The sequence below is a fragment of the Arvicanthis niloticus genome, chromosome 1 (assembly GCF_011762505.2).
Source record: "Arvicanthis niloticus isolate mArvNil1 chromosome 1, mArvNil1.pat.X, whole genome shotgun sequence".
Lineage (NCBI taxonomy): Eukaryota > Metazoa > Chordata > Mammalia > Rodentia > Muridae > Arvicanthis > Arvicanthis niloticus.
This window is the reverse complement of record NC_047658.1, coordinates 147,667,733-147,694,106: the sequence shown is the minus strand read 5'-3', so window position 1 is coordinate 147,694,106 and position 26,374 is coordinate 147,667,733. Positions and strand designations below refer to the sequence as shown.

Below are 26,374 nucleotides of genomic sequence, written 5' to 3'. Positions count from 1 at the left end.
GCCTGTGTAAATCCGCAGGAACTGACTGCCAGCCTGCTGACACCTGCTTACTATTTAGCTAGTGGCTTGGCAAATGCCAAAGGCATAGGACAGCTGTGAGTGCTGGATTCAGATGTGATGTGTGGAGTTGTTGATGGCTCAGGAGCCAAAGGGAGAGCTGCAGTGTGACAAATGGCTCATCACTCAACTTGGGCTATCCTTGGCCCCCGCCCGCGATTTCAAATCTCACTTCTGTCTAGAGTTTAGACCTCACCCTACCCTCTCATTTGCTTCAAGTTATCTTATGTAGCCCAGGCTGTCCTGGAACTTGCCCTGTAGACCAGACTGGCCTGGAACTTACCCTGTAGACCAGGCTGGCCTCAAACTCAGAGACACATCACCTCTGCTTCCTGAGTGCTGGGATTAAAGGTGTTCATTACCACCCATCTTACCAATGAGGTCTTTTTGAAGGTTCACCCAGAGACCTTACTGGGTCACCTTACTGGCTACTGTCAGCAGCCCTCCAGGTCCTCATGTAAGGTCAGAACATTCAACTTTCTGATCTCTGGGCCTCAGTCTTTGTGCCTGGTACTGGGAGTGGCATCCAGCTCACTGTGATGTTTGTCAGTATCTGCTGAATGAGGGAGGTAGGAAGGATGCTGGCCTTAGGTGGGTTGGGTTCATGGCTAAAGGAACTATATGTTTTCCCTCAGTCTGGGTCATGCAGCAGCCCTTACCTAAGACTTTCAGGAGAGGAGGCAGGGGACAGTAGGGTCAAGTGGTCTCTCCTGGAAGTTTTGTCTTTCTGTCCCTTATGAGTCTCCTAAGACTCAGACCTTGGTGAGAGCAGCTGGCATTTTTATGTCTTCCTTTATATCCTCTCCTGTCCTATAAGGTCCTTGCTGGTGGGCAGATGGTTGATTTAATGGAATTAAATTTCTCTAAGGCCTTGTACGTTAAATGCCTTGCCAGTCTCCACACAGGAGCAGCATCTGGTCCACCTGTCTGCCCTTTTGCAAGGCTATGCGAGTGTGAGGAGTTACTGAACCTCCCTCACCCTGTTTTCTCAGTTGCCAAGAACTCATCCAGCTTTCAGGATTGCCACAGGGACTAAGTGGTAGTCATTTCATCAGTTTCTGAGCCCTGTTTCTAGCACCAGGGGGTACCCATTGCTTGGCATCTATGTCATCAGAGGATGGAGCAGGTGCTCAGAAATCCTTTGCACTTGTGGAAATGCTTGCAATAATAAGCGGTCTCATATTTGCATAATCAGAGTTGGGGATTCACTATTGTTAAACAGTGTCTCAAAAGTAAAGAGGGGTTGGGGCTGGAGAGATGGCTCTGCAGCCAAGAGCAGGGCTGCTCTTCCACAGGACTAGTGTTTGATTTCCAGGACCAAAATGGTGGCTCCCAACCATCTAAAACTCCAGTTCAGGGCATCTGATGCCTCTTCTAGCTTCTGTGGGCACCAGGCAAACAAAAAGTGTACAGACGTACATGCAGGCAAAATGCCTACACACACAAAAATAAAAACAATTAAATTTTAAAGAAGTATGAAAGCTAGTGAAGGGTAAGTTTTATGCCACATTCACTATATTTCAATAAAAATAAAGTAAACAAAGACCAAGAGAAGGACATATGTCTAGGGAGGAGAGCCACTAGCTTGACTTCTGTGTAAGGGTCAGCCAATCGGCTCAGTGCTTAGCTTTTACATCTGCTCAGGCAAGCAGATGCTGTTCATGTAGCATCAAATGCCAACTGGAATCCAGGGCTCTCAACAATGGCCAAGACTTTTGCTGGATAAGCAGTGTCTGGGAAAGGGGGAGATTACAATGGGGGAGCCTGTCAGACTCCTCTCCCCAAGATGAGTCTGCTCTGGGAGCCCAAGCATAATAAGAAACACCATCCTGTCCCCCTCAGTCTCATCACCAGAGGAGACGTGCAATATGGTGGCTGCTACTTTGCACATGGGGGAAACTGAGTTTCAGGCTTGGCCTTTTTGACACGCCATTGGTTTTCAGCACTATCTCTATGGATTCAGTAGAAAGAAATCTGCACTGTGAAACAGCAGAGATAGGCTCCCAGGTCTTACATTACTGGGACCCACCCTGATGGGCTTTGCATGCCCTTTCCTGGGGACATCCTTTTTTCCTCTGCTCAGCACAGGGGTCAGGGAGTGATAATGCAAATAACCTTGGCTCTGCAGCACCCTGGCATGGGTGTTAAAGATCTAAGAGCTTGCTAGACTGTCCCTTGAAGACTGCCACCCAGGCTGGACATGATTGGCTCTGAAGGATGATGCCTCTGGATGGAAGCCAAGTGGGCACATCATTCCATAGTGCTTCTGAGGTCAGCCATGGGCCTCTGGCTGACCACTAACCCCAGGACCCTCTCCTGCAGTGTTCCATGCCCACACTTTAGCAGAGCCTCACTCAGTACATGTGCACAGCTGTATAACGTTGTGGCTTCCTAATGACCTGTCCTGTCTCCAGCTGTACAGATTGGATCTGTTCGTGTGATCACTGTCTCCATGACCCGGAGACAGCTAGGACAAAGCAAGAGTACCTGTACTGGGAAATGTCTGAGTTCGGAGTTAAAACCTCTGAGAAGACCCGTCTTAGCTCTCTGGACAAATAAAACACTATATAAATATAGACCACATAAGGTCTCTGGGTAGATTACATGATTTCATATAGACATAGCTCTTAGGAGAATGCTTGGAACATGGGAGAGTTTTACTTCCAAGACCATTTGCTATTGCTTGTACTGTTTTCACTCACGGAACCCCAGAAAGCTTTCTGAGTGGCAGGAAACCCAGTGGTTGAAGATTTTAAAAGACCCGTGTTTTCCTGCCATGCTGGTGTGTGTAGCCCCTCTATGTTTAAGGAGATTTACCTCAAAACTGCAGTCAGCTGAGAATCTCATAAGCCCAAGAAGGTGTTAAGCTGAGAGCTTGCCAGAAAGCCATCTGAGAAACCAGTCCCAAGTCTAGAGGTAAACAGTGGGACCTGGCTCCTCCTGACTTCTCCAAGACTGTGTTCCTGTGACCTCCACCTTCCCAAGAGTCTAGGTACCAGTGAGGTTAGCTTCCATGGCACATCTGAAAGTGGTGTGCATCTTCCCTCAGAGACCTTGTCAAATAGTCACCTCATGAGCCCTCAGATTATGGCTTCTCATCCTTACAATGGCTCTGAGTGGAATAGTGAGGGCGCTAACCCTCCATTGCAGGTCTGCCTTTGAGCTCGGGCCATACCTGATGTTTTATAAAGTACCATGTGCTGGCTTTCTACACAGACTGGGAGATTCTGTGGAAGCCCCTGGGGTATGACCTGGGCTTTTAGGCTGTTGCAGGCCATGGTCTAGGTTCTGCCCAGGTAAGAACCTGGGCTGGAACATTTAACTGGTTAGCATAGGGACAAGGACATCAAATCCCTGCAGGATCCTCCCTCTACCTGTGGGCAACAAACACACCTCTATTCTACTCAGTCTCAAGGTGGTCAGGAAACCATAGGCACGTCTTTCCTGATTTTTTTCTCCCTTGGCTCAGATCTTGATAAAGATGAGAGAGAGAGAGAGAGAGAGAGAGAGAGAGAGAGAGAGAGAGAGAGAGAGAGAGAGAGAGAGTTCTGACCCCAAGATATTCTTGGTCACAAGGTGTTGGTAAAGATCAACTAATAAGTGCAAGATCTTGAAATGTGTCTGTCTCCTCTTCCCCACATCCCTCTTCTAGAAGGCCCCGGGACAGAACATGGGTGGAAAGTCAGGTGAGAGAGAAGGATGCAGCCATGTTCCCCCTGAAGAAGGAAAGGATGGAAATGAGCCAGTTTCCCAGGGAAGCCCTTGTTTGGAGGAGCCAACATCCCACTGAAGGCACTGTTGTTGGTGTGACGCAGACTGTGGCTTGCAGTCCATGGTGACCTTACTACCTGTGTGATGTGACCAAATTTCTTAACCTCTCAGAGCCTCAGTTTACTCCCTTGGGAAATAAGAATGGCATTCAAGTCTATCATGACGGTTTGTTTGGAGACTAAATGTGGCCATCACTGCGTTGAGTTTAGTGCGCTGTCCTTGGTAACTCTTCTATGCAGTTGCATTGTCTTTCCCCTTAAGAATTTCCCTGTGAGTGACAGGCTGAGTTTCTTGTGTGTACTTCTCTCTCCCTCTCAAGGCCGCAGAGTTCTCTTGGGATCCACAGCAAGTGACAAGTGTTAACTTCCACTGCTCGTTGGCTCTTAACCGTGAAGTGAGGAGAGGGTGGCAGATATGCATAAGAGGTTTTTTCTTGTACCCACTCAGCCTGCTCACAATCTACTTCTGCCTGGATGCAAGCCTAGCAACAGGAGCCCAGCTTTCCTGCTGATTGGTTAGCGACCTATCTGTAATCATGCCATCCTCTAACTGCTCCTGCCAATTGCCAATCGATAGTCTCAGACTCGCCCGCACGATCACTCAAGTGTTGGTGTTCAGCCTGGGTTTGCCTGCTTCGCCAGCTGGGCCATTTAGCTCCCCGCCTCATGCTGCAATTTGCCCACCACACTTCCGTTTCCTCCCACCTGGGTTAATGGTAGATGCTGATGGGAGTCCTTGAAGCCTGTTCCCACATGGAATTGCCAAGCTGCCTGCTCTTAAACTCTTCTCCAGGCCTGGGGCCAGTGGTCCTCCATCAAGTTCTTTGCCTTTCCCCCTGGGCTCAAAAGTGGTCACAGGTGCAAGAGTCCACCCGGATGCTTTAGCAGGGAAACTGGTTGCAAGCCATTGATTGACTTTCTGCACTTTGCTGTGTAGCCCAAACCAAGTCCTGCCTGCTCTGGGTCCAACTTTGAGCCTTTCTGCCTCATTCCTTCCCTACTGCTGCCCACTTGATCTAAGCCCCCTCCCCCACCCCCACCCTTGACGTCGCCGTCCCCTCCCTCTCCCCAGCTCCTTTGGGGATTTGTACATTCCCCAAATCTGTTTTGCATGCCACAGGCAGCATGGTCTTTTAAAACTCACATCTGACTACGTTTACAGAATCAGACCCAGTTTAGGACGGTTCAGAACTTCCCAGGCATTTGGAGTGAGAAGGTTGTTAGTTCTGAGCCCTCTGTGGCTGCCTGCCCTTTCCTGCAGGCGCCTCCCTATCACCTGCCACTCTTCCTTGGGGGAGGGTCTTTCTGGCAACCTCTCAGGGCTCTTCATGCAGGCATCCCAAGCTTCTCTAAGACTCAGCCTACACATTTCTCCATGCCGCCTGCCCAGCCCCATATAATATTGGATTTTTTTTGTAGATTGCTCATTATTTATAAAGTGCCTTTATTTTTCCATATAGCATTTTTTTTTCCTAAATAGAACTGATTAGAGTTACTGGCGTTGATGACTTGCTCAACGACTATCCATGCACCAGACAATAAACTACTAAGGAAAAAAGCAAGGCTCCCTCAGTTTCCTGTCACCAGTACAGTGTCAGCGCCTGGATAGTGTCAGTAGTATTTGTCAAATGAGAACCTAGTAAAAGGATACCATAGGGATCCAAAAGGTGGGACTCGCCATGGGATAATTAAAAAAGGATTACTGGGAAGGGTGTGGTAAGCCCCCAGCTTAGACTGGAAGGATGGGTGGGATTTGGAGAAGCTGGGATGCAGGCAGAATTCCGGAGAGAATAATGCAAGTCAAGGGGAAGCCTTGGGGTGCTTGGGATGTGCTGGAGCTGGGGGTTTACCCTGGCTTATTTTGAAGAACAGTGGAGACAAGATTGAAATAATCTTGGGAAAAAGGGGATGTGGAGTGGAGTAACTTGAAACATATCTTACAGAAATGGGGAGCTACTGACTGCTTTTGAGTGGCGGATTATTTCAGGGAAGATACACACACTGCCTGCTTAGGATCTACAGAAACAAGAAGTACCTGGCCAGGAAGGCTAACCCTGGGGGAGGAAGACCATTATTATCCTGGGATCGGGAAGGGAGAGAGGAAGGGACAAGATCGTGCTCTCTGCTGTGAGGGTCCTGAGCTTCCATGTGCAGAAAGGCCCTCACAGCAACAGAATGAGGCTATTGAGACATGTTCAGCAAGCACTGGGACATCTTTGAGATGGAAAGGAGAGATAGTGCTTTTTTCCTGGGTTACACATCATGGTGGACGGCTTAGAAATTACATATAGGAAGGGCTGAAAATGTTCCATCATCTTTCATCCTAAACAAGACTGCCCCTAGCAGGACACCTTTGCTTCCAGACCCTCTTTCTATGCTTGTAACAGGGGCTCCACTTTCCTGAATATACTATGTAGCTCCAAACCTTCTACTCCACTTCCTCAGTGTCATGGACCTCTGTCTGTGGCAGCGAAGATGCTTATGTAACAAGCAGACTTGTATAGATAGCATCAATTTAAGTTGTGTTCCTGGTTGCATAGATACATTGTCATTTGCTTAACAAGTCTCCTTTGTAAGAGACACAGACTCCTGCTCCCAGTTGTTTTCTTTATCCTTTGTAAGCAATGATGCTAGAGTCATCCTTGTGCCTGGGTGTTTATTTACTGCATGCTAGAGAGTGAACTTGGGCAGGGCCTTGGGCATGTTACAGAAACACTTTGCCCACAGCTTATTTTGTTATTTTGAGACAAGGTCTCACCGAGCTGCCTATGTAGGCCTCAAAATTCGCTAGGTAGCCCAAACTGGTCTTGAACTTGTGATCCTTCTGCCTCTCCTCCCCAAATAGATAGGACTATGTGTAAACCAACACTAAGCTAATTAGATCTTTATACTAAATTCCTATAAATAGAGTTGGTAGAAGTAAGGATGCTCTTGGTGTCTGGGCTGTGGACATAGCTTAGTGGTACAGCACATGCCCAGACACCCAAGGCCCTGGTGCAGTTCCCAGCAGAGCCAAAGCGAAATGAATCAAACAGCCACACTTCTTCCCTTCCGTGCATTCCCATAGGAATGATACTGTGTATCCTAGCTTTTGAAGATCAGTGCTGGCTTGAGCAAAACATTTTGTTTTTGTTTTTATATAACTTGCAGTTACAATTTGATTTGTGTTTCTTTCCCAAATGATTTTGAATACTCAGAAATGCCTTTAACATTAAGTGGGTTCTTGTAAAGAGTAAGTAACTGTTCTCTGTCATATTTGCCACAGGTCATTTCTGGAGAGATTATTTATTTACTTAGAAAGCAGAAAAGGCACTTCATACTATTAAACCGCTTTGGCCCCCACCACCCATGACTGTATCAGTCAAGATTAAGTGCCTAGTTACTAACCCAAGTTAGTCTACCTGTTTATCATAGTTCAGGTGAGAGACTCCAACCACAGCAGGCATTGTTAATCTGAAAAAGGAGACACGAACAGGTAGAGAGAACTCAGAAGAGAGCAGAGATGCTGGGTGCATGAAGGGAATACTAGGAAAGGCATGGGCTCCCCACTAGCATCTCACAGGCTGAAATCCAAACTTCTTGGGAGAGGGCATGGCTATGGCCTGTGGAGGTTGACGTTCATGGAGATAACCTGGCTCTGTTATTGTTGGGGCTTATGCTTCAAGACCTCCAACGAATGACTAGAGCCACTGAAAGAATATTGTCTGTACTTGTGTTTCCCACAGAGCCAAAGCTAATCTGCCTCAGGCTTCATGCCTTTCAGAGCATCTTTCTTACCATGTTTGAGCTTGTCCCTTGACTATGGTCAAGGAAGATACAGATAATTGGAACACAGATACTGTGACATACCGTGCTGGTGGATCTGATGACTGAGATGACCCACTAAATGACTAATGGGCAGGTAGTGTGTACAGCATGTATGTGATAAAGAGTCATGCGACAAACAGGACAGGATATCCCAGTGTACGATTTTATTTATTACCATCGTGCAAAGGTTCTCCCTCCATTATGCAGTGGCATCCAGGCCTCTCTCCCCATGTGACAAATGGGAGAGGGGGTATTTTACAGCTCCCAGCTCCAGAACAGCAGAACACGAGAGAACGGAGAGGAGTGGAGCTGACAGGTAATGTGTTACCACAGCTGGAAAAAGCTGGACATCTGTTTCTTTGTCACATCAGATTTTGGAGTCTGCCATCCAGGCTCATGGAAGTTCCATCTTGGAGCCAAGCCTCTCCATCTTTCCCTGAGAGAGGTCCTTCTCTTCATAGTCCAAGATGGCAGCCAGAGTCCAGACCACCACTGGCAGTCTGGCCTTGAGAGGCAGGGAGAAGTGGCATAAAGACCTTGGGAAGAGGTTTCCCATTTGCCATGTATGCACCATCTCATTGGCTGGAACATAGTCACATGGCCACAGATACCTGGGAATCTGGAGGTTTTATTGTCAAGAGCACTTGAGCTCAAATCCAAGGTTCTTTTCTTGTAGAAGCAGAAAAAGAAATTGGTAGAAGCAAAAAAAAAAAAAAAAAAGCCTTCGACACAGGCAGCCAAATGTGCTGAGCTTTTAAGCAGATGGTTCAGTTAAGATAACAGGCCACAGGCATTGCTGTAGGTTAACCAGCAGTTTGGCCAAGACTGATGGAATGTTGGAGCTGGGAGAAACCCTTGGGGGTGTCTATTCTAAATGTCTCATTTTCCCAGTGAGAACCCTGTGGTGTGGAGGAGAGGAATAGTATCTTATCAGGAGTCATAGTGGGGGCTGGAGCGAGGCCCCAGGCCTTTTCTTCTCTCCACCTAGTATATCTTTCCGCTCTGCTCACTGCTTATGTCTCCAGTGGCCTTCAGCTTCAGAATGAGTCACGCACAATTGCTCCTGTAATTTATGGCTCTATGAAAGATCATTCCACAGTGGAGAGATTAGGACTTATGAAATGCGCCTGGTCCCATAGTCAAACACACATGATGCACCATTAAAATCCGAGACGCTCCTGGCTTTCAGGATGTAAACTGCATCTTCCCCGCTGTTATTGAGCAGAGTCCGTACGGGCTTCTACTGTGAGAGGTGGTGGGGGTGAGATGGCAGAAAATCGTATCGTGCTGGAATCTAGTAATGAGGAGTGTTGTCCAGGTCAAAGGGTTGCTCAGCTCCCTTCTTTCTTAGCTGCAAAAATGACCAAAAGGCTTTCTCACAACAGCTACGTGACAGAGGATGTCCTGTGGGAAACAGGGTCAGCGCGCATGTTTCATATTAATGAAGGAGCTAGCGAGGGACACAGAGTTTAAGGAGTGAAGCAAGCAAGCTCTCCCTGAGGTGAAGAATCAGCGAGGAAACAATGTTACTGGCGTCAGAACACATAGGAGGGGGCGTAGCCCCATGAGATACCAAGGCCAGGCCTGGAGCACCACAACAGAGAAGAAATACCCAGACCTCCCACCCAACCCCACCCCTGGCACTGTCTGCAGTGTTTTTGTTCCCCACCACCACCCTTGGTTTAAAGCAACCACAGTAAAAGAGGACAAGGGAACTGGGGGAGGCAGGTACAGGAGCAGGCCTACTGGGCAAAGGACGGAGCAGAAAGCTCATCTTTCTGCTATTCATTTATAGGGATCACGATAGGTTTAACACATTAGCAACCCGTGAGTGGAAAAGTGCAGTGCCCCAGGGCTGGTGACAGACACTGCTAACTGATTTAGCTCTTTGCAGTGTGTCTAAGGAGTCACCAGTTGCGTGGGAAAGGCTCACAAGACGAAGTCTATCTGGAGCTTTAAAGTATAGGTACCCTTGCAGCTTATGACAAGCCTGTCCACATCAATCTGCTGAGTACATTTTATATAGTTTCAGTTTGCTGACTAGTGTTTTTTTTTTTTTTTTTTATTTCAGTGAGTCAAGCTGTAGCATAGCCACCGAAGTATGTGTGACTGTACTCTGCTCTATAGGTGAGGAGTCAAGGCAGAACATAATAGCTACCTCCAGCAATGCAGTCACCAGCACAGGCTCCAGCCAGACGCTCTTGGCCCATCTGCTCTGAGATGCCAACAGCTTGGAGTTGTTCTATAGGACCCGGCTGTGTAAGGCGCTCTCCCAGGTCCTGACCGACCCAGGAGTCCTATGGACACTTGGATCCTACAGGGTCTCTGATGTGTGCACTCAGACCCCTGAGTCAGACTTTAGGGGGTAGTGGCTACATCATCCTTAACTGGAACAAGCAGGTAATGGGCCCTGGTACAGTGGAGGGTGGAGAGGACTAGTGTCTACTGGGATGCTATTTCTCAGGCATCAGTGGGCCTAGGTGGCTCTGTGCCAAGATGGATTAAGAGGTCATGTTCAGGTTCAATGGATAGGAGGGTTGAGATCAATGAGGGACATTTGTCCTGGATGAGAGCAAATCAGAAGAGGTCCAGGTGTGTCTGCTACTTGTCATCCCTCATATGAAGAAGAGAATGATGGGAATACAATGCTTTGCCTCCCTGGATTCCTCCAGTGAGGAATAAGTCCATTGTTTAGATGGCTTTTACATTTTTGCCATGTTAGAAGTTCCTGGATCCAAACTTGTGTTTTTCTCCCCTTAAGACTTCAATATAAAACTCACAATGAATCTATTTTGCCCAATTAAAGTATTTGCTGTTTCCTACTCCTCTCTGCCGTATGCTCACATAGCTTAGCCATCCAGCCCTCAAGAAGGCTATTTCTCCAGGAGCAGCTGTGGACTCTGCAGACAGGAGGCTTCCCATACTAAACAGATCCTGCCCTTTAATCTGCACCCAAAGATCCAGGAGGCACGATTCACTCTTGCCTGCTTCCTCCCTGGCCTCGAAAGCCAAATCTCTCCCCACCCACTTGCTACAGAGTGCGCTTGAATGCAGAATCCTGAAATTTAGGGTCATGGTTTCAAAGTTCATGGTCCTGAGAATAAACAAAAAAACTATTGTGGTTGCATAGAGCTGTGGACCCCATTAACACTGTCCCATGAATATTTATAGCTGGGAACTACAAAAGAACATAGAGGCCATATTGTATTCCTGGAGCTTTTCCTTCCATGGGGTCCTTTCTCTGTGGGTTACTTTAATGTAAGCTTTGCTGATTTAGTTGCACACTTTAAGCCGATTAACTTTTTACTAAAAAAACTCCTCCCTGTTTGTTTGTACATACACTTCCCTGACAAAGATTCACACAAAATTGCTTCAAACCTGGTAAATCCCTCTACTGGAAACTCACAGAACTAAAAGCATCTCTGGGTAGGATTTCCCTGTAATTCTCCTGCCTCTGGCCTCTCCACCCAACCTCTGCAAGTTTCCTGAGAGGAATGGCAGTAGTTTGAACCCCTCCCCATATTTAGTTCCTGCAGAAACCTAGGCTTATCCCCAGGTGCACAATAGCAAGGTGCCTCGCTGCTTGAGATGCCACAGGGATGGATGGACAAATGCCAAGCTGGAGGCGGATCTCACAGTATCTCTAAAAGACACAGGAAGGGAACCAAACAATTGATATGGGGCGGGGGGCTTAGAGACCATTGACTCTGTTGGTTCCCAAACTTGAGTGTGAATCAGAATAGGGTGCAACAGAGCCTGTATTTAAATGTGTGTTCCCCGGCTCTGTTTCTGGAGGTGTTGATTTCATCACTTTGGTTGAGACTCGGAGTTCCGAACATCAACATCCTCCTTAGATGCTCATTGCAAGTGGATTGTGGGCCAGACCTCCAGCAGCTTGGAGCTGCTCAGCTGTCTCATGTGCTGGCGAAAGAATGCCAGTGAAGGCAAACGTTACTCATATGGGATCATGAACAGCTTCCTGTGTGAGTTGTGGAAGTGTGCGCTATGCCATCTTTACCGGTACAGACATCCTGAGATGTAGCCCCATAGTGTGAGGTTTGTGGTTAGGCAGGATGGGGTTTGAAAAGTCCTGTAAGTTCTAAGTGTACATGAGAGAGTAAGGAAATGGCTGGTCAGGAGAGGGGAGGGGAAGAGAGGAGGGAAGTGGAGGGGAGGGGACGGGGTGGGGAGGGGTGAGCTCACTGCTGAAGGGCTCCTCCATGCAGAGGCCAGGTTTCCTGGGGTTTGGAGAGAGTTCCTGGGTAAGTCATGTGGCCAACAGGCTCTGAGAAGGTTAGGGGCGTGCAGGTCTGTGCTATCTGGGAGCTAGTGAGGTGTAGCTTGTCCAGGGTGGCTGGTGCTGACAGCATTGGAGAGGGGTCTTCCTCTGACTGGCTGGGCTGCTGCCTGGCTCAAAGACTTCCAGCTCTGTGGGTCTGACGCCCTTAGTCAGGCACCTGGTTTCATTAAACACTTCCAGCATCCCAGAGTCTCCAAGAAACCCTAATGGGAAGGGTTGTGAGGGACCTCTAGGACACCTTCCTACACTCTGTCCCCTCTAAACACCTGTCTGGATGGATGTCCTTGGCCTTGCCAGGTGCTCATCTAAAGCAGACTACTGAGTCCACGCAGAATCTTAGTCTCAGAAGCTGGGCCTGTGTGGGAACAGAGAATTGGGCTCAAATTTGAAGTTTGAGCCAAAGGTCTGATTTCTCACTAATAGCCTCTCTCAGATCTTCTAGGAGATTCATTCATTCTTTCATTTATCAAATAGTTATGTAGGTCAGGGCCAGGCCCTATGCTGGGACCTGGGGGAGAATGTGTGCATGGAAGGGGTGGCAAACCATGACATGTGGTGCCAAAGTGAGGGACTCCTCAGAACCTCTGCACCCTGGCTTCTCGCCCAGCCCTGGATCTCCATTCTGCTATGGACCATGCCTACTACTCCTTCTCTGCCCCTTTACAACCTCTTGGTTCCTGTGACCTCATGACCTGCTATCTTCAGGAATCCAAATGGCTGTGCCCCCTGGTACAGTTAGCTTTCCTTCCTTCGCTGGGACCACTTCTGATCCTGCCCTGACAGAGCGCTGCCGTCTGTCACATCTTTGCAAACATCATTCCTTTGGCCAGCATGCTTTTAACTGTGCCCCCTGGCCAGGTTCTGTTCATTTTCCGTTCCCATGCTGAAGTGCCACCCTTTGATACACTGTCTGGTGCTAAAGGAGCCACACTTTAGCAATGAGGCTACTGATGGCATCAGAGTGGAAGGAGGTCCCCCTCTGCCTGGCTGGGGACAGAGCAAGTGCTGCTGTGGATGGAGAGGAACAGACAGGGTGAGGCGCTCTGCTGAACCCACCCTGGGGCAGAGGATGTTGAACAGGAGTCTGTCCCAGCGACTTGTCCTTGTCATAGTGGGGTCTTCCTCCTTTATAGCTACAAGGGGCAGGCACACATGATAACCTCAGGCAAGAATACAGTATGTACATACTGCCCTATCAGCTTGTGAGACCCTCTTCAACTCCTCTAACTTTACCTTCAGTGACTAAAATCAGCCATGGCAGCAGCGTTACACCAGGGAATCAGCCAACATCACTAACCAAGGCTGTGTCTGCCCCAGCCCAGGACTAAACACCAGTGTACGGACCACTTACTGAGTAGTAGTACAAAGTTTGTTTTTAGGGCTGGTGAAACGACTCAGCGGATATAAGGGTTTACTCTGAATCCTGACAGCCCGAGTTCCATTCCCAGAGCCCCCATAAAGATGGGAGGAGAGAACTGATCCCACACCTGGCCTCTGGTCTCCATGTGCATGCCACGGCGTGTGTGTGCCTTTCCAGCATGCACACATGGACAGTAACAATAAGTGAAGCAAATCCAAACATTTTTAAAAGAAGAAACACCCTTAAAATTGATCTCTTTTTTAAAATTTCTACATTTGACATGTACCAACTTTAAAAATATATTTGAGGAAGAGAGTGATGGAAAAAAATACCGGATGTTGACCTCTGACCTCTATACATAGGTACCTATCTGTGTTTGCCCATCACCTACACACATGCACACACTTATACAAACATGTCCTTACACTGCATACATATGAATACACAAATTTCTTTCAGCTGCTTTGTAAAGATTCCCTCTCTCCTTCCTTTTTGTCCTTCTTTATTTTCTTTTAAACTTTGGAGTCAGGGTCTCTCTTCATAGCCTAGGCTAGCCTAGAACTTGTTATCTAGCCCCAGGATGGCCTTGCATGGACTCCTTCTTTTCTAGCCTCCTGAGTACTAGGATTACAGGTGCAGCCTCCATGTCCAGCTCCAAGTTTCTAACTTTTATATCTGAAAAGCGTTCTTCTTATTGTAGATCATTCATTATCTCTTCCTGAAATGCCCTGACCTTATGAGTCAGGATGCCATTACCAAACAGTACCTCCTGGTGACAGCTCCCTGAATTGCAGGGTAAAGCTCTACCAAGGTCAGCCAATTGGAGATGAGGGCAGAAGGGATTTTCATGGAAATGCATTTGAGATTCTTTCTATGACTCTGCATTTTCAAGTTCCACATCTTACAAGGGTTGCCCAGCTTGATTTCTTCATTATAGCCATGAAAGACACAGAAGAAATGTCAGGGAGCTTGTGACTCCAGGGTCATTGGTGTTGGAGACAGTCTCTTGTGCCATTACTAGTGCTATGCAGAGGTTAATGTGTATGTAATTTATTTGAGTGGTTTTTTTTAAGCATGTAAGTCCTTTCTCAACAAGTCCAGGATGGCCTCTGGGATTATGTATTTCTGTCAAGCTCCAAGATGCCATCAATGCTCGTGGTCCATAGATGACAGTCTTGCTCAATGGCTCATGGTCCATGAATAACAGTCTGGCTCAATGGCTCCTGGTCCATGGATGGCAGTCTGGCTAAATGGCAGTTGGCAGTGGAAGAGGTCATGGGCATGCCTGGAGAATTTTCTCATAAAAGGGTTTCATGGGTCATATCTGTCTTTTAGTGATATTTCAGTGGCTGTGTTTTTTAGATGTACTGTTTTCCCTTGATATCTGTGGGGATTGATTCCAGCATTCACCATGGAGACTTAAATCCACAGATACTCAAGTCTCTTAGGTTAAATGGTGTTGTACTTGGTGTGTAGAACTATGCACTCCCTCCCATAGAATTCCTGACATTATGCAAAGGCTTTCTAAATAATTGCTATGCTCTATTGCTTAGGGGACTATGAGAAGGAAAACATTCTGTATGTGTTTAGTACAGACACAATGTTTTTTTTCCAAATTGTTTTTGATCCATGGTTGGTTGAACCCAGGTATAGAACCATTGGCGCAGAGGCCTGACTGTAGGCTCCGACTTCTACATCTTATTGAAATACTCTTAATGTTTTACTTGTTTGCATTTATTTTTGTTGTGGGGAACACAGTTCCAAGTCAACTCAAGTTTTCCTTACTTAGCTAAGTCATTTGTTTCACACAAGCCATCGAAGAGTCTTTTGTTTTCCACAAATCTGTGAGACCTCATTTTTCAGGGTTTTCTTACACAATCTAGAGTCTGGTTCTAGACTATTCTTTATGACAGGGCTGTGGTAATTATATCACATTCTCTCTTTGCCAATTGTGTGCTACCTCAAAGCCTGCCCTGGACCCTCTTGTGGCTGATGTGGGTAAGGTCTACCCTGGGCTGGGCATTTGTGAAGGGCAACATTCCAGAGGGTGGCATGGGGGGTGTCCCACCTAACTCAGTCTGACTATATATTGCTACTCATGTGGACATTGCTGAGGATTTTAAGGTCTACAGGACAGAGATATATTATCACATTTACTTAGTGGGTCCAGGTACCGGCTTTGTGCTCAACACTTGTTCACACCACCTCACCTGATGCTCACAGCAACCCTGGAAGGAAGCAACATCACTGTTTGTCCTCATCTGAGAGATGAAGATGCTCAGATTCAAGGAGTTTAAGTTGTGTGCCTGGTTTCTCACAGGCGGTATCTATGTGACTCTGTTCCATACATCATGCTTCTGGCTCAGTATTCTTAGTGTGGGATGTGGTCTTTGATAGATGAAATGTGTATGCATAAAACCAGAGCCTGTCTTCGAGACATTTAGAATCTTGCAAAGTGGGGGAAGCTGGATAGATCTAAATGCTGAGGGGGCTGTGAGGTGGAGGGATGGGGCTGGAGAGCAACCAGAACTGGAGTCAGCTCTGCCCCTTGCTGGCTATGTGACCCTCAGTATGTTTTTCTCTGCTGAAACTCCGTTTTCTGCTTTATAAGAGGCTACATAATCAATATGGGAATATCAATATAAGAAAGGGGAAATGGACATATAGGCTGACTCCATTGATCATTGTAAAGCATAAAAACCCTAATGCTAGCATGCCACACGATCCCAGCCTCATCTGCCTGAAGCCTGGCAGGCACAGGTACAGCACCTGTGGGTGAGTAGATGACACAATTTATTCTTACAGCCACATGGAGTCAGGAAGGGGGTGTGTCGGGTGGAAGAAGAATTCACCAGAGCAGACGTGGGAGTTGTGGCTGGCAGGGGTCTTCAAGATAGAGGGTAAAGAGGGGGAGAAACAGATGCCAAGAGAACTCAGTGAGAATCAGGGTGGCCCAGTGGGTCACCAAGTACTCATTGTGTCCAGTCCTGTGCTGCTGTTAGGCAAACCTCATCTTGATTATGTCTCACACAACTCTGAAGTCCAGTTCCAACATTATCCCCAGACGAAGAGGCCAGAGCTGAAGTGCCAAGTGATTTGCCAAACAGCACCACGGTAGTGCACCTGGTGGAACAGAACTGCTTACCTCATCACCAGAGTGTAAAGAAAAAAGGGAGGAGGGGTCTAGACTCATTCTCCCAGTCTCATGGCCCCACTACCTCCCAGTGTGGTCCATCGAGGTCCACACCTTTACAACATGGGCCTATGCGGACATGTCTCCAAAGTAGAATGACACAGCATCCTATAAGCCATTTCTGTGTTCGACATCATCTGTGCTCGAGATGCCGGGTGCTGGACTTGGCTATCTAGAACACTGCTTGTCCTTAGAGAAGGAACCTGTAGAATGGGGAGTCGTTCACAGGGAAGGGTGGCAGATACAGCGAGCAATAATGTAAGTGATGGCATTTTGACTTTTTGTTTATATTTTGGGGGCAGAAGAAGAAAGAAAGAACCATCTCTACCTGATGGATTGCCCATATCTGCCTGGGGCTAGGGTAAGAAGGAGTTCTCTATAGGCCAAGCCTCTGGGTTCCCACGGTGGTTGGCCCAGATACTATGGCTTTAATAACAATGATCTCCGAGATTCCAGGAGAAATTTTATTGTCAGCTCTGTTTTTCCTAGGATTTGCTTCCCTCATCTGACAACTTCTGGAGTGTTAGTTACCAGATCCCCCTTTCTGACCTACAGGCTTAGTTGATCCGTTGTGTTTTCTCTTGCTAGCTGTCTTCTGGGGAGATATTGCCTTGGATGAAGATGATCTCAAGTTATTTCACATTGACAAGGCTGAAGACTGGACCAAGACATCCATGGAAAAAATGGGACACGACACTGGCAAGTATTGGCCCCCTCTTCTGCTTGGGTCCCAGTGGGCTGCTTGAGGGCTCCATTAGGAATCTTTGATATCTTTCACCTGTATGTCTAGAGACCTGTGTGGATGACCTGGAGGGACCACACCACCTCTTCTGATGAAGGCATGAATCTGGGACATTAAACTTAGCTCCCCCCTCACACTCTCTCTCTCCTCTCTCTCTCTGTGTGTATGTATATGTGTATATATAGCATTTACTTGTTCACATTTGTACATGTGTGAGCTTGTGTGTGGAGGTCAGAGGTCAAGGTCAGGTGCCTACCTAGCTCTTTCTCCACCTTTTGTAAGGCATAGTCTCCCACTGAACCAGGGTCTCATCAGTTTGGCTAGGTCGGCTGGCCCAGGAGCATGTGCCTCCCAGCATTGTGCTACCACACCTAGCTTTTTAATGTGAATGTTAATCATTCAAATTCAGGTCTTCATGATGTACAGCAGGTGCTTCATCAGCATAGCCATTGTCCTAGCTCAAACTTAGCTAATCCTTCTAAGAAAATTTCCAGTTGCCTCTGTTGGAGGGTTCAACCTGGATCCCAGTGTTGGCTCTTAAGACTGTAGCTTGAGATTTTGTTTGTCCCAGACTGGAGAGAATTGCTAAGTGGACTGGATTTAAATGATCTCTGACAACATTGTCAACAATAATGACCAGGCTAAAATGAGATGTTTGCCCATGGGAGATCAGGTACTTGATTGATTGACAACCAGGCAAGTCCTTATGTTGTCTGGGCCAGGAGACCCACCCAGGTTTTATTCTGTGGTTACTTTCTTCTTTCTCTCTTGGATGCCAACCTTGAGATGAGGCTGGTCCCCTGGGTGCTCCTCACCCCCCACCCTCCATACACTAGACTCAAGTGTCCTTAGCTTTGTAGCCTCCTGGTCCTTAGAAGTAGTGCAGGGCACTGGGTATGGGATTGGGAATCCTCATGTGGTGGACGTAACTTGCTATTTGATGACTGAGGCTCACAGCATCCTGCTGTCTGTGAACCTTTTCTCCACACATCCCGGATCATCATTCAGTGCTGATGAGAGAAACAGAAAACAGCCTGACCTTTGCCTTCATGGGGACCCTCAGAGCAGGCAGATGGGTGTAGATCTGGTTCTGCGTCCCTGTCTGTAAAACAGGGGTGAAACTCGGACTCATTCCATAGAGGTTTCGAAGTTGATGACAAAGGTAATGGTCAGTAACCTGCCATGTGCCTGGCAATGGTAACATGCCAGCGCCTGGCGTGTAAGATCTCAAGAAATAGGAGGGATTTGTGGTGAGTATGTAGTAAATTAAGAGCAGTGAGAAAAGACAAGAGTGGAGGAGTCTTGGGGCATCATATACACGGCACCCTCATCTTGTGTCGTGAAAGAGAATTAGGAGCCCTGAGTGGGAGAGGAGACTTCAGATGAAGAGGAAGACAGGTACATAGGTCGGAAACACAAGAGGGGGTCTGTATGGAACAGAGGTAAGTTGTGATCACCGGAGGATGGCCCTTTGGCAGGCTCCTTTAGGTAGACATCTGCAGAGAATAACTGGGACAGGCAAGAAACAAAACTTCTTTACTATCTACCCTAATGAGCTTGAGCTTAACCTGTGTACAACAGGAGTCCTCTCTGAAGGGTCTCAGTAAGACTATATATAGCTTGCTAAGTACGGACTTGACCATTGCTTGGTGGAGGCCCAATCCTCTGCTTCCTGTAGCTTACTAGCTGCTCTGAGGATGCTGAGTCCTGGCTGAGGATGTAAACAACTGGTCACATTGATCGCTGGTAGTGATGTCATGGGTGTATCCCTGATGATGTTTTTGGTGATGTTAGGAGTATTCCTGAAGACCAGAGAGAGGAGGATGAGATGTGTCCAGAGTCAGAGGCTCCAAGGTTATCTGAGGAGAGTGAGTGGCTAGTGGGATTGTCTACAAAGCTCCCCCCAGGGGTTGTCAGATGAACAGCCAGTGTTGTCAGTAGGCCATGGAGCCATTGCTAGTGTCTGGGGACACATCAGACTTCCTCTGTGGTGTCTGAGTCTATGAGCAACATTAAAATTTGTGTGGCCTTTTCTATGTGGCTTGAGAAACTTGACTAGGGGTTCAAACGAATAATTGATTTTTAAAAAAAAAAAAAACAGCATATCCACTGTTTCAGCTGTACTCTAGCATAACAAGCCATCTCTTCATGATTTATTGAAACTTCTATTCACCCTCTTCCTCAGCCCCTCCCAGGGGTCTGGAGAAGATGACCTAACGAATGTGTGCTTAAGGAGGTTCTCAAGCCTCATTCACGGCATTTCTTCAAACCAGTGAACACTGAATCTCTTGCACACTCACTGCAATGAACTTCACACTATGGTGTCCATGTGGTACGTTTCAGACCCCAAAGACTCTCCCTCATAGTCAGTGCTCATCCCAGGATCGTCACTAATCTGACCCTCATCGGCATCTCCCTGCTTTGCCTGTGTAGGCCACACCCTGCTCAAGCATTCTTCTGTATCTTGTACTAGCCTGCACTACTACAAAATACACCCATAACATTGATGAAATAGCTCATCCCTTTTACTGGCTGTGAACTGTTCTGATACATCTTCTGCTGACAGACATTTGGGCAGCTCAGGGTCTCCTGCTATATATTAATGTGATAATAGCAGAATGGATTGCCTTAAGCACCCATTGCCCCTTGAGAAGCTGTCCTGGGTGGAATGGTAGGGTACTAGGTTCAAGTTGATATTATCAAATCAATTTCCAAAGTGGTTGTGCCAATTCACACTCCAGACGTGAACACACTTCCTTAGAAAGCAGGAGTGGTACCCATGCAGAGTCTGTTATCAGTTTTGGGCCTCCTGTACCCTCTGGCTCACACAACAGGCCCATATGCCATCAGGAATTCACAGGGTTTCCCCATCAGCTTTCTTTCATTGCTCCTAGGGTACTTGCTATGACATAGCAGTTCTGAGGGAAAGGCTCCAGAGAGACTAGGCAGTGGTCAGACAGTAGCATGCATAGCTGTTAGAGAGGCCCCTTCACGGAAGGTTACTAAGGTTGCTGTGGGCAAGGGGTGTCCAGTGGTTCACCTTTTTCAGAATGCTTGCTCAGGATAGATGTGGGACTGGGATGTCTCTCTACTGTCCTTATCTTGTGAGCTAATGGAGGACAGCTCCTTCATCACATTCAGCTTTGGACTCCCCAGAGGCAGGCCAGCGCCTTGGACCTGAAGGTGCTGAGCAGTGTTGCTGGGGACAAGAAGACAGTGGTAACAGAAGCTGCAGACCCTGGCCTTCTCCAGGTCACAGGTGCCAATGGCGCTCTGGCCTCAGAAAGATGCTATGAACACTGATCACAGTCACAGGCTTGTACTATTTGGGCTGAATCCCAGAGGCGAGCCTCAGTTTTTTTCATCTGCCAAATGGGAATAGAAATAACTTTTACCTTAGAGTAAGATCCTGAGGTCACAGGAAAACATAAATGAGATGTGTCTGGCACATGATAAATGTTCGATATGTGTTGATTCTTCTTCATATTTGCAGAGAGAAGATTGATGTAGGAAAGGACTGGAATCCAAGATAGACCAGGGGAAATTGCCGTATGTGGCAGGACTTGGGGGTAGGACATGGAGGCTGGACACCAAGGCTCTGAATGAACCAGTGATGTCTCCTCCTTTCTTAGCATAGTGAAGGTTTTTTTCCTTCAGTGTGTTTTTGTGGAAAGGTGAATTTTTATCCGAATTACTTTTCTCTGAGGGTCAATTGTATTTTGTAACTATCTAGAATAGTTATTTTACTTTCAGGTTGGGAATATTTTTTATTGATTTTGCTGATTAAACTAATACTGTTTGACTTTTTTTTTTTTTAAGTGCAAACGATCATAAGTGGAAAAGGAAAAGCCTGTTATCTCAGCCCCAGGGATCACTAGCACATACTTGATGGATATCTTTCTGTCTTGATGTACCATGACCTTGTGTACAAACATACACACACACACACACACACACACACACACACACACACACCCTTTTTAAACATAAAGATTTTACTTCTGGAATGTGCTGGTATTGTCTACATGTTTGGTAACATCAATGTGAAGACTGTTTGCCTTTTAATTTAATTTTTAAATGGTGTTTCTGGGATGAAGGTTGTACATAGGTTTTTAAGCATTTTCTGGGTTAAAAATAAATAAATTTAATGGAGCCATTCCTTAGCCCAGTCTTGCTAGTTCAAATGCAGGAAAGGATGTGGACTTTATGATAGCTCACCTGGTCTCTACACTTTGCTAAATGCAGTTTCCTTCCTTGGATGCTGAGAAGGGAGCTTCAGCAGGAGAGAGCTGGAGTCCCTGCATGGAGCAATAGGGAAAAGGCTGTCACTGCAGGGAAGCCCACAGGCCACTTCCCCGGCTTTACCCTGTGCAGCTGGAGCTACTCTCCAGGCTTCAGAACACAGGGACGCCAATTGCTTCTAAGGTGGACCATCCAGCCTCTTTGTCCAGAGGTGTCACGGAGGTGCTAACGTTTTGAGTTCACTCAGTGGCAGCATCCCAGCTCCTGGCTTGCTTGCATCCTTCCCTGGCCATCCCGCAACCATTTTGTCATCAGGAAGGAATGGAGGATGGTTGGATAAGGAGGAGCCACGCTCTTGTTTAGGAGCCCATTCGGTGTTCTGCATGGGCACATAAGCTATTGAAGGTTTCAGGCTCCCAGCAGGGACTTCCACCACTGTTCACTTAGGCCACAGGTTTGAGTTGAGTCCTAATGTGCTTCCCTGCCTCAGCTCTCTCCCTCCTCATCCTGCTTCCAGATCATCATCCTGGCCACTGTACCATTTTGTACTGTTTGGAATAGTGCTCCCTCCATTCATGTCTAATAGAACTCCAGAAAGTGACCCATAGAAGAGGAACTTTGCAGATCTAGTTAGTTAAGAAGCTTAGCATGAGATCCTCTTGGTTTAGAGTGGACCCTTAAAGTCAGTGGCCAGGGTCTTCACAAGAGGAGGAGAGGATGCAGGACACAGAGAAGGAAGACATGCAGGGATGGAGGCAGACCCTAGAGGGGTGGGGATGCTGCCACAGGCGGAACACAACCCTGCTCCTTAGACCCCTTCAGATGTTCCCATTGCTTCTCTGAAAGCTTCCCAGTCCACAGTCTACAGAGACAGGCCTCCTTCCCCTTCTGTCCTGTGTCCAACACAATGACATCGTGTCTGTCCACGCCCTGAGCTTCCTTCCGTCCAGCCTTCTGTTCCAGCGATTCACTCTGCTCTAAGTCCCCATTCTACAGACAAAGAAATGAAGGCCACAGAAGGCTGGTGACTCATGCTTAGCTCTGCCACGGGGTGCCTTTGTGACACCTCTTTATTCAGCACAACTGCCAGCTGCAGCATGGCCACCTGAGTGACAGTGCTGTTGAAATGGAGGCGTTTGAGTGTGTTGTGGAAAGAGCGCTAGCTTCTCCACTTTTGGATGGTCTCATTTCCCAGCCCTGGGAGCTAGCTGACCAGCGGATGTGGCAGTGGCATTTGGGTGTGTGTGGGGCCAGGAGGCAAGAGCGTATCCTTCAGGGAGAGTCCCTCTGTCCGCTTTTGATTTGCTGGGAGAAGAAAGGCGCTCTGGGCAGGCATGGGCCTAGCTGCTCCGTGAATGGAACTCTTGAATTAACATTGTGGAGTTTCCTAAAGCTGCTAATCGGATTAGCTGTGTAGTGAAGGAAGTACTTAGGGACACACACACACACACACACACACACACAGGCACACACACTCTCCAACTCTCTTGCATCTCTTCCGTATGCCTGGCAGGACCTGGTTGCCCTGTTTCTGAGTCTGATTTTCCTCTTAACAACACAAGCTGGGCAGAAGCCTGTGTGGTCAACGGGCTGCATTTTTTTGTTTATTTCCTCTCTCCCTGAAGGGCTGAGGAGACTTGAACATTTCCATCTTTGCAAATGTACCTTGAGAGGAAGTTCTATCTTGCGGTTATCTCTGTTGGGATAATGGATCTGAGTTCTTGATCTCTATAATGAGAACTCTGAAAGGGGAAGCAGTTTTAATTACTTATTGGCACTGAAGGAAACCTATGTTTCCCGCCGTGTCCATTCTGAGCCACTGGGCTGTGACCATCCCCATTGAAGAGGCCAAGCTAGCCTCTTACTTCCTTAACTCCTGCCATCTGTGCAGAGCATCTGCAGAACCCCAGCAGTTTGGCTTCTGGGCTCAAAGTAAATAAATGAGCAGAAGTGATTCTAAGACATAACAGCTTGTGTCCTCTCTCTGGGTGTCATCTTTGAGTCATAAAGTCTTCACCCATCATCCCTTTGGCTTCTAGACTGCTACTCCTGATGCTGACCACAACTTGGGGCAGCAGAGGGTACCCTCATTTACCATGTTGCCATTGTAATAGAAGAGCCAATGGAACCACATTCTCATTTACTTCAAGACCATGTAAACTCTGATGTTTCAAACTACAGGAGAGCTGTGACCAAAGACAGGCATCAGAGACTGCTGTGTACCTGAGAGGCATGTAGGTATCTGAATCAGATACTCTAATTCAGGGTTTCTGGGCTCTGTTTTCCAGGGAGGGAGGATCTGAAAACAGACTCGGTATATATTTGTTCTCTAACACATTTTTAACCTCAGGGTCCTTGAGGGAATTAGTGGATGGGGTGATTTTAAGCAGGTGACCCAGAGGCAGACTATGAGTTCTGAATATCCGCACCCATGGTGAGACATTCTCCAGCCTATTTACATGAGTTCTGCATTTTACCAATTCTTTTCGTTGAGGTGGGAGTGCCCCCAGATAACACAGGTCCAGGTGAAAGGTGGGTAAGTGGGTGATTCCTGTGGTGTTCTGTGGAGGATCCATGTCCTATGTATAGGAATGCTGGTCTGACTTCCTCCTGGAGCAGTGTCCAGGATTTAGATCTGTCTGCTCACACACTAGAAACTGCCAGGTACCATCTTGGACACACCTGGCTGTTGGAGATCTGTGTTGCTAGTACCTCTGTCTTGGGAAGCTGGAGAGGGTCAGAGGGCTTAGAGAGATTTTCTCACCCACATCCCTCCTACTGGATCCCTAGGAGCTGGGTGGGGATGGGTCTGAATAACAAGTTTGGTGACTTTCATTTTTAAAATATGTTGCACTTCTCATATTGACTTTTGGGGGAGTCTGATGAACATCAATGAATAGTTCTCTGAGAAAAAGGCACACATGCACACATGCACGCACACATGCAGGCATGTAAAGGTTTGCTTGGAATTTCAAGGAGTTTAAACACTATTGATCTTTAAGTTGTAAGATTGTGGCCTACACCCTTCCATTTCTGGATGCTTCCATACCCTTGAAGATGTTCACTTGGGCCTCTGACCTTGTGGATCTGTGCTGTGGATGGATGTGTGTAAGAGTTGAGCAGGCTCAAGTTTGCATCCCTGGCTCTGTATTGATTAGCTGTGGCTTTAGACTAACTCATTTTCTATTTATAAGATGGGCCACTTTATGTGTCATCGTCTGTTCTCCAATTCTTACCTCATGGGAGAATCAGGTAAATGTAGTTAGCAGGGACATTATCCCAGAGTGTCACAAAACCCTGTAGTATTCCCTTCGGCTGACATTTTGCTGTTTTCTTGTCTCCTAGTCTTTCTGGTCCTTATCTGTGTCCCAGACCTTGGGCTCCCCAGGAATTCCTTGCAGTGCCCTGCCATGACCTAGTGTGAATGCTAGAGCCAGGTCTGTGGCAACATACGTGGGTGGGTTCTTGGATTTGATCCAACTAACATGTAGGAAATCTCTGTTAGCCCCAAGATAATGATGTCTCTTGTTACCTCAGGTCAAATTTTAAGGTCTATACTTCATTGCTTCTAGAAACAGCCTCAAGTGTTATCCCCAATCTGTGCCCATACCCTTGAAGATGTTCACTTGGGCCTCTGACCTTGTGGATCTGTGCTGTGGATGTGTGTAAGAGTTGAGCAGGCTCAAGTTTGCATCCCTGGCTCCTGAGATAATGATGTCTCTTGTTAATAAAGACAATAAAGTATAGACCTTATCATCATTATCTGTCCCCTGAGCTGCTAAACGCTCAGTCCCTCCATTACCATCCTCAAAGAAAATGTGAGTTCTGCAGGCACTTGGGCGAGCCCTCCTCATCCTGCACACAATTCTTGCTTCCAGTCAGCATCTACTTGTGTTTAGCTTACATTTCTCCATTGTCGGACCTCAATGGTACTGACTCATTTAGTTTAGTCTTGAACTTCCTTCCTTAGTGCCAGTATCAGGCTGGGTGTATAAATGATGCCACTCATGGACGATAGATTCTATGCACTGATTGGATCTGACCAGGGTCTCAGAACTGCAGAGTGGCCTTCCTGGCTCACCCCAACCTCCCCCAGATCCCCAGAGGCCATTAGGGTTGGGCTTTTATGCTTGACTGTGCACTGTCTAAAGGCCCTAGGAGTAAGTACACGTTCAGAGAATGTCTCACCCTCAGAGTAGTAGTCTAGAGCTGGGCAGATCCGAGTTACCTTCATGGAGTATCTGAAAATGATGTCCGTTAGTCACATGGGCAGCGGCTTATCTCATTGGTCCCTTTCTACAGATGAAAGATATGGTCCTCAGGACATCTCTGAGACAGACAGAGCATCCAGGTTCCTGACCACGGCTCCAGCCTTTCCTCCCATGGTCAGCCTGCTCTCCCAGGAGACTTCTCTTGGAGTTCCACAGCATGGAACTTGGTCTTCGTGTGCTGTCCTCCACACCCTGCCCTGAGCGCTGTCATGCAACTCTGCTGTCTCTCTGATGCCACGATTCTCACCGCTCTCCCTTTCCTCCCTTCTTTCATATAAGGAATACTCACTGGGGAGCCTTCTCTACTCAGTACCAAGACACGGCTATGACTGTGCTTTTTCCACCACGAAGTGAGCTGAAATGACAAGTGATCGTTGTCACGATTGTGGAGCACTGGAAGGGTAGGAGCTGGCATCAGAAGCTTCCCTTATCATAGCTGCCACCCACCTCCCCTAAGACTGCTTTCTAGGCAGGGGTAAGTGTGGGCCTGGGAGTACAGAGACCCAGGCAGGCAGCACTGGGAAGGCCCTTAGCAGACTTTTTAGTTCCATGCTGGTAGCTGTAAAGAACAGGGCAGAGCAGACCCTGGTCCTTATGGAAAGTGGGGGTTGGAGAGAACACAGGAAAGTGCT

The 26,374-nt window shown here is 47.4% G+C and overlaps 1 protein-coding gene across 1 annotated transcript in view; it reads left to right on the top strand.

Moving 5' to 3' along the window:
* Tll2 (tolloid like 2) overlaps positions 1-26,374 on the top strand; it is a 110,687-nt gene that overhangs the window by 4,818 nt on the left and 79,495 nt on the right. The window contains exon 2 of the mRNA XM_034516299.2: positions 17,076-17,186. Within this exon, the coding sequence (XP_034372190.1) occupies positions 17,076-17,186 (111 nt within the window). The remainder of the gene's footprint in view (positions 1-17,075; positions 17,187-26,374) is intronic.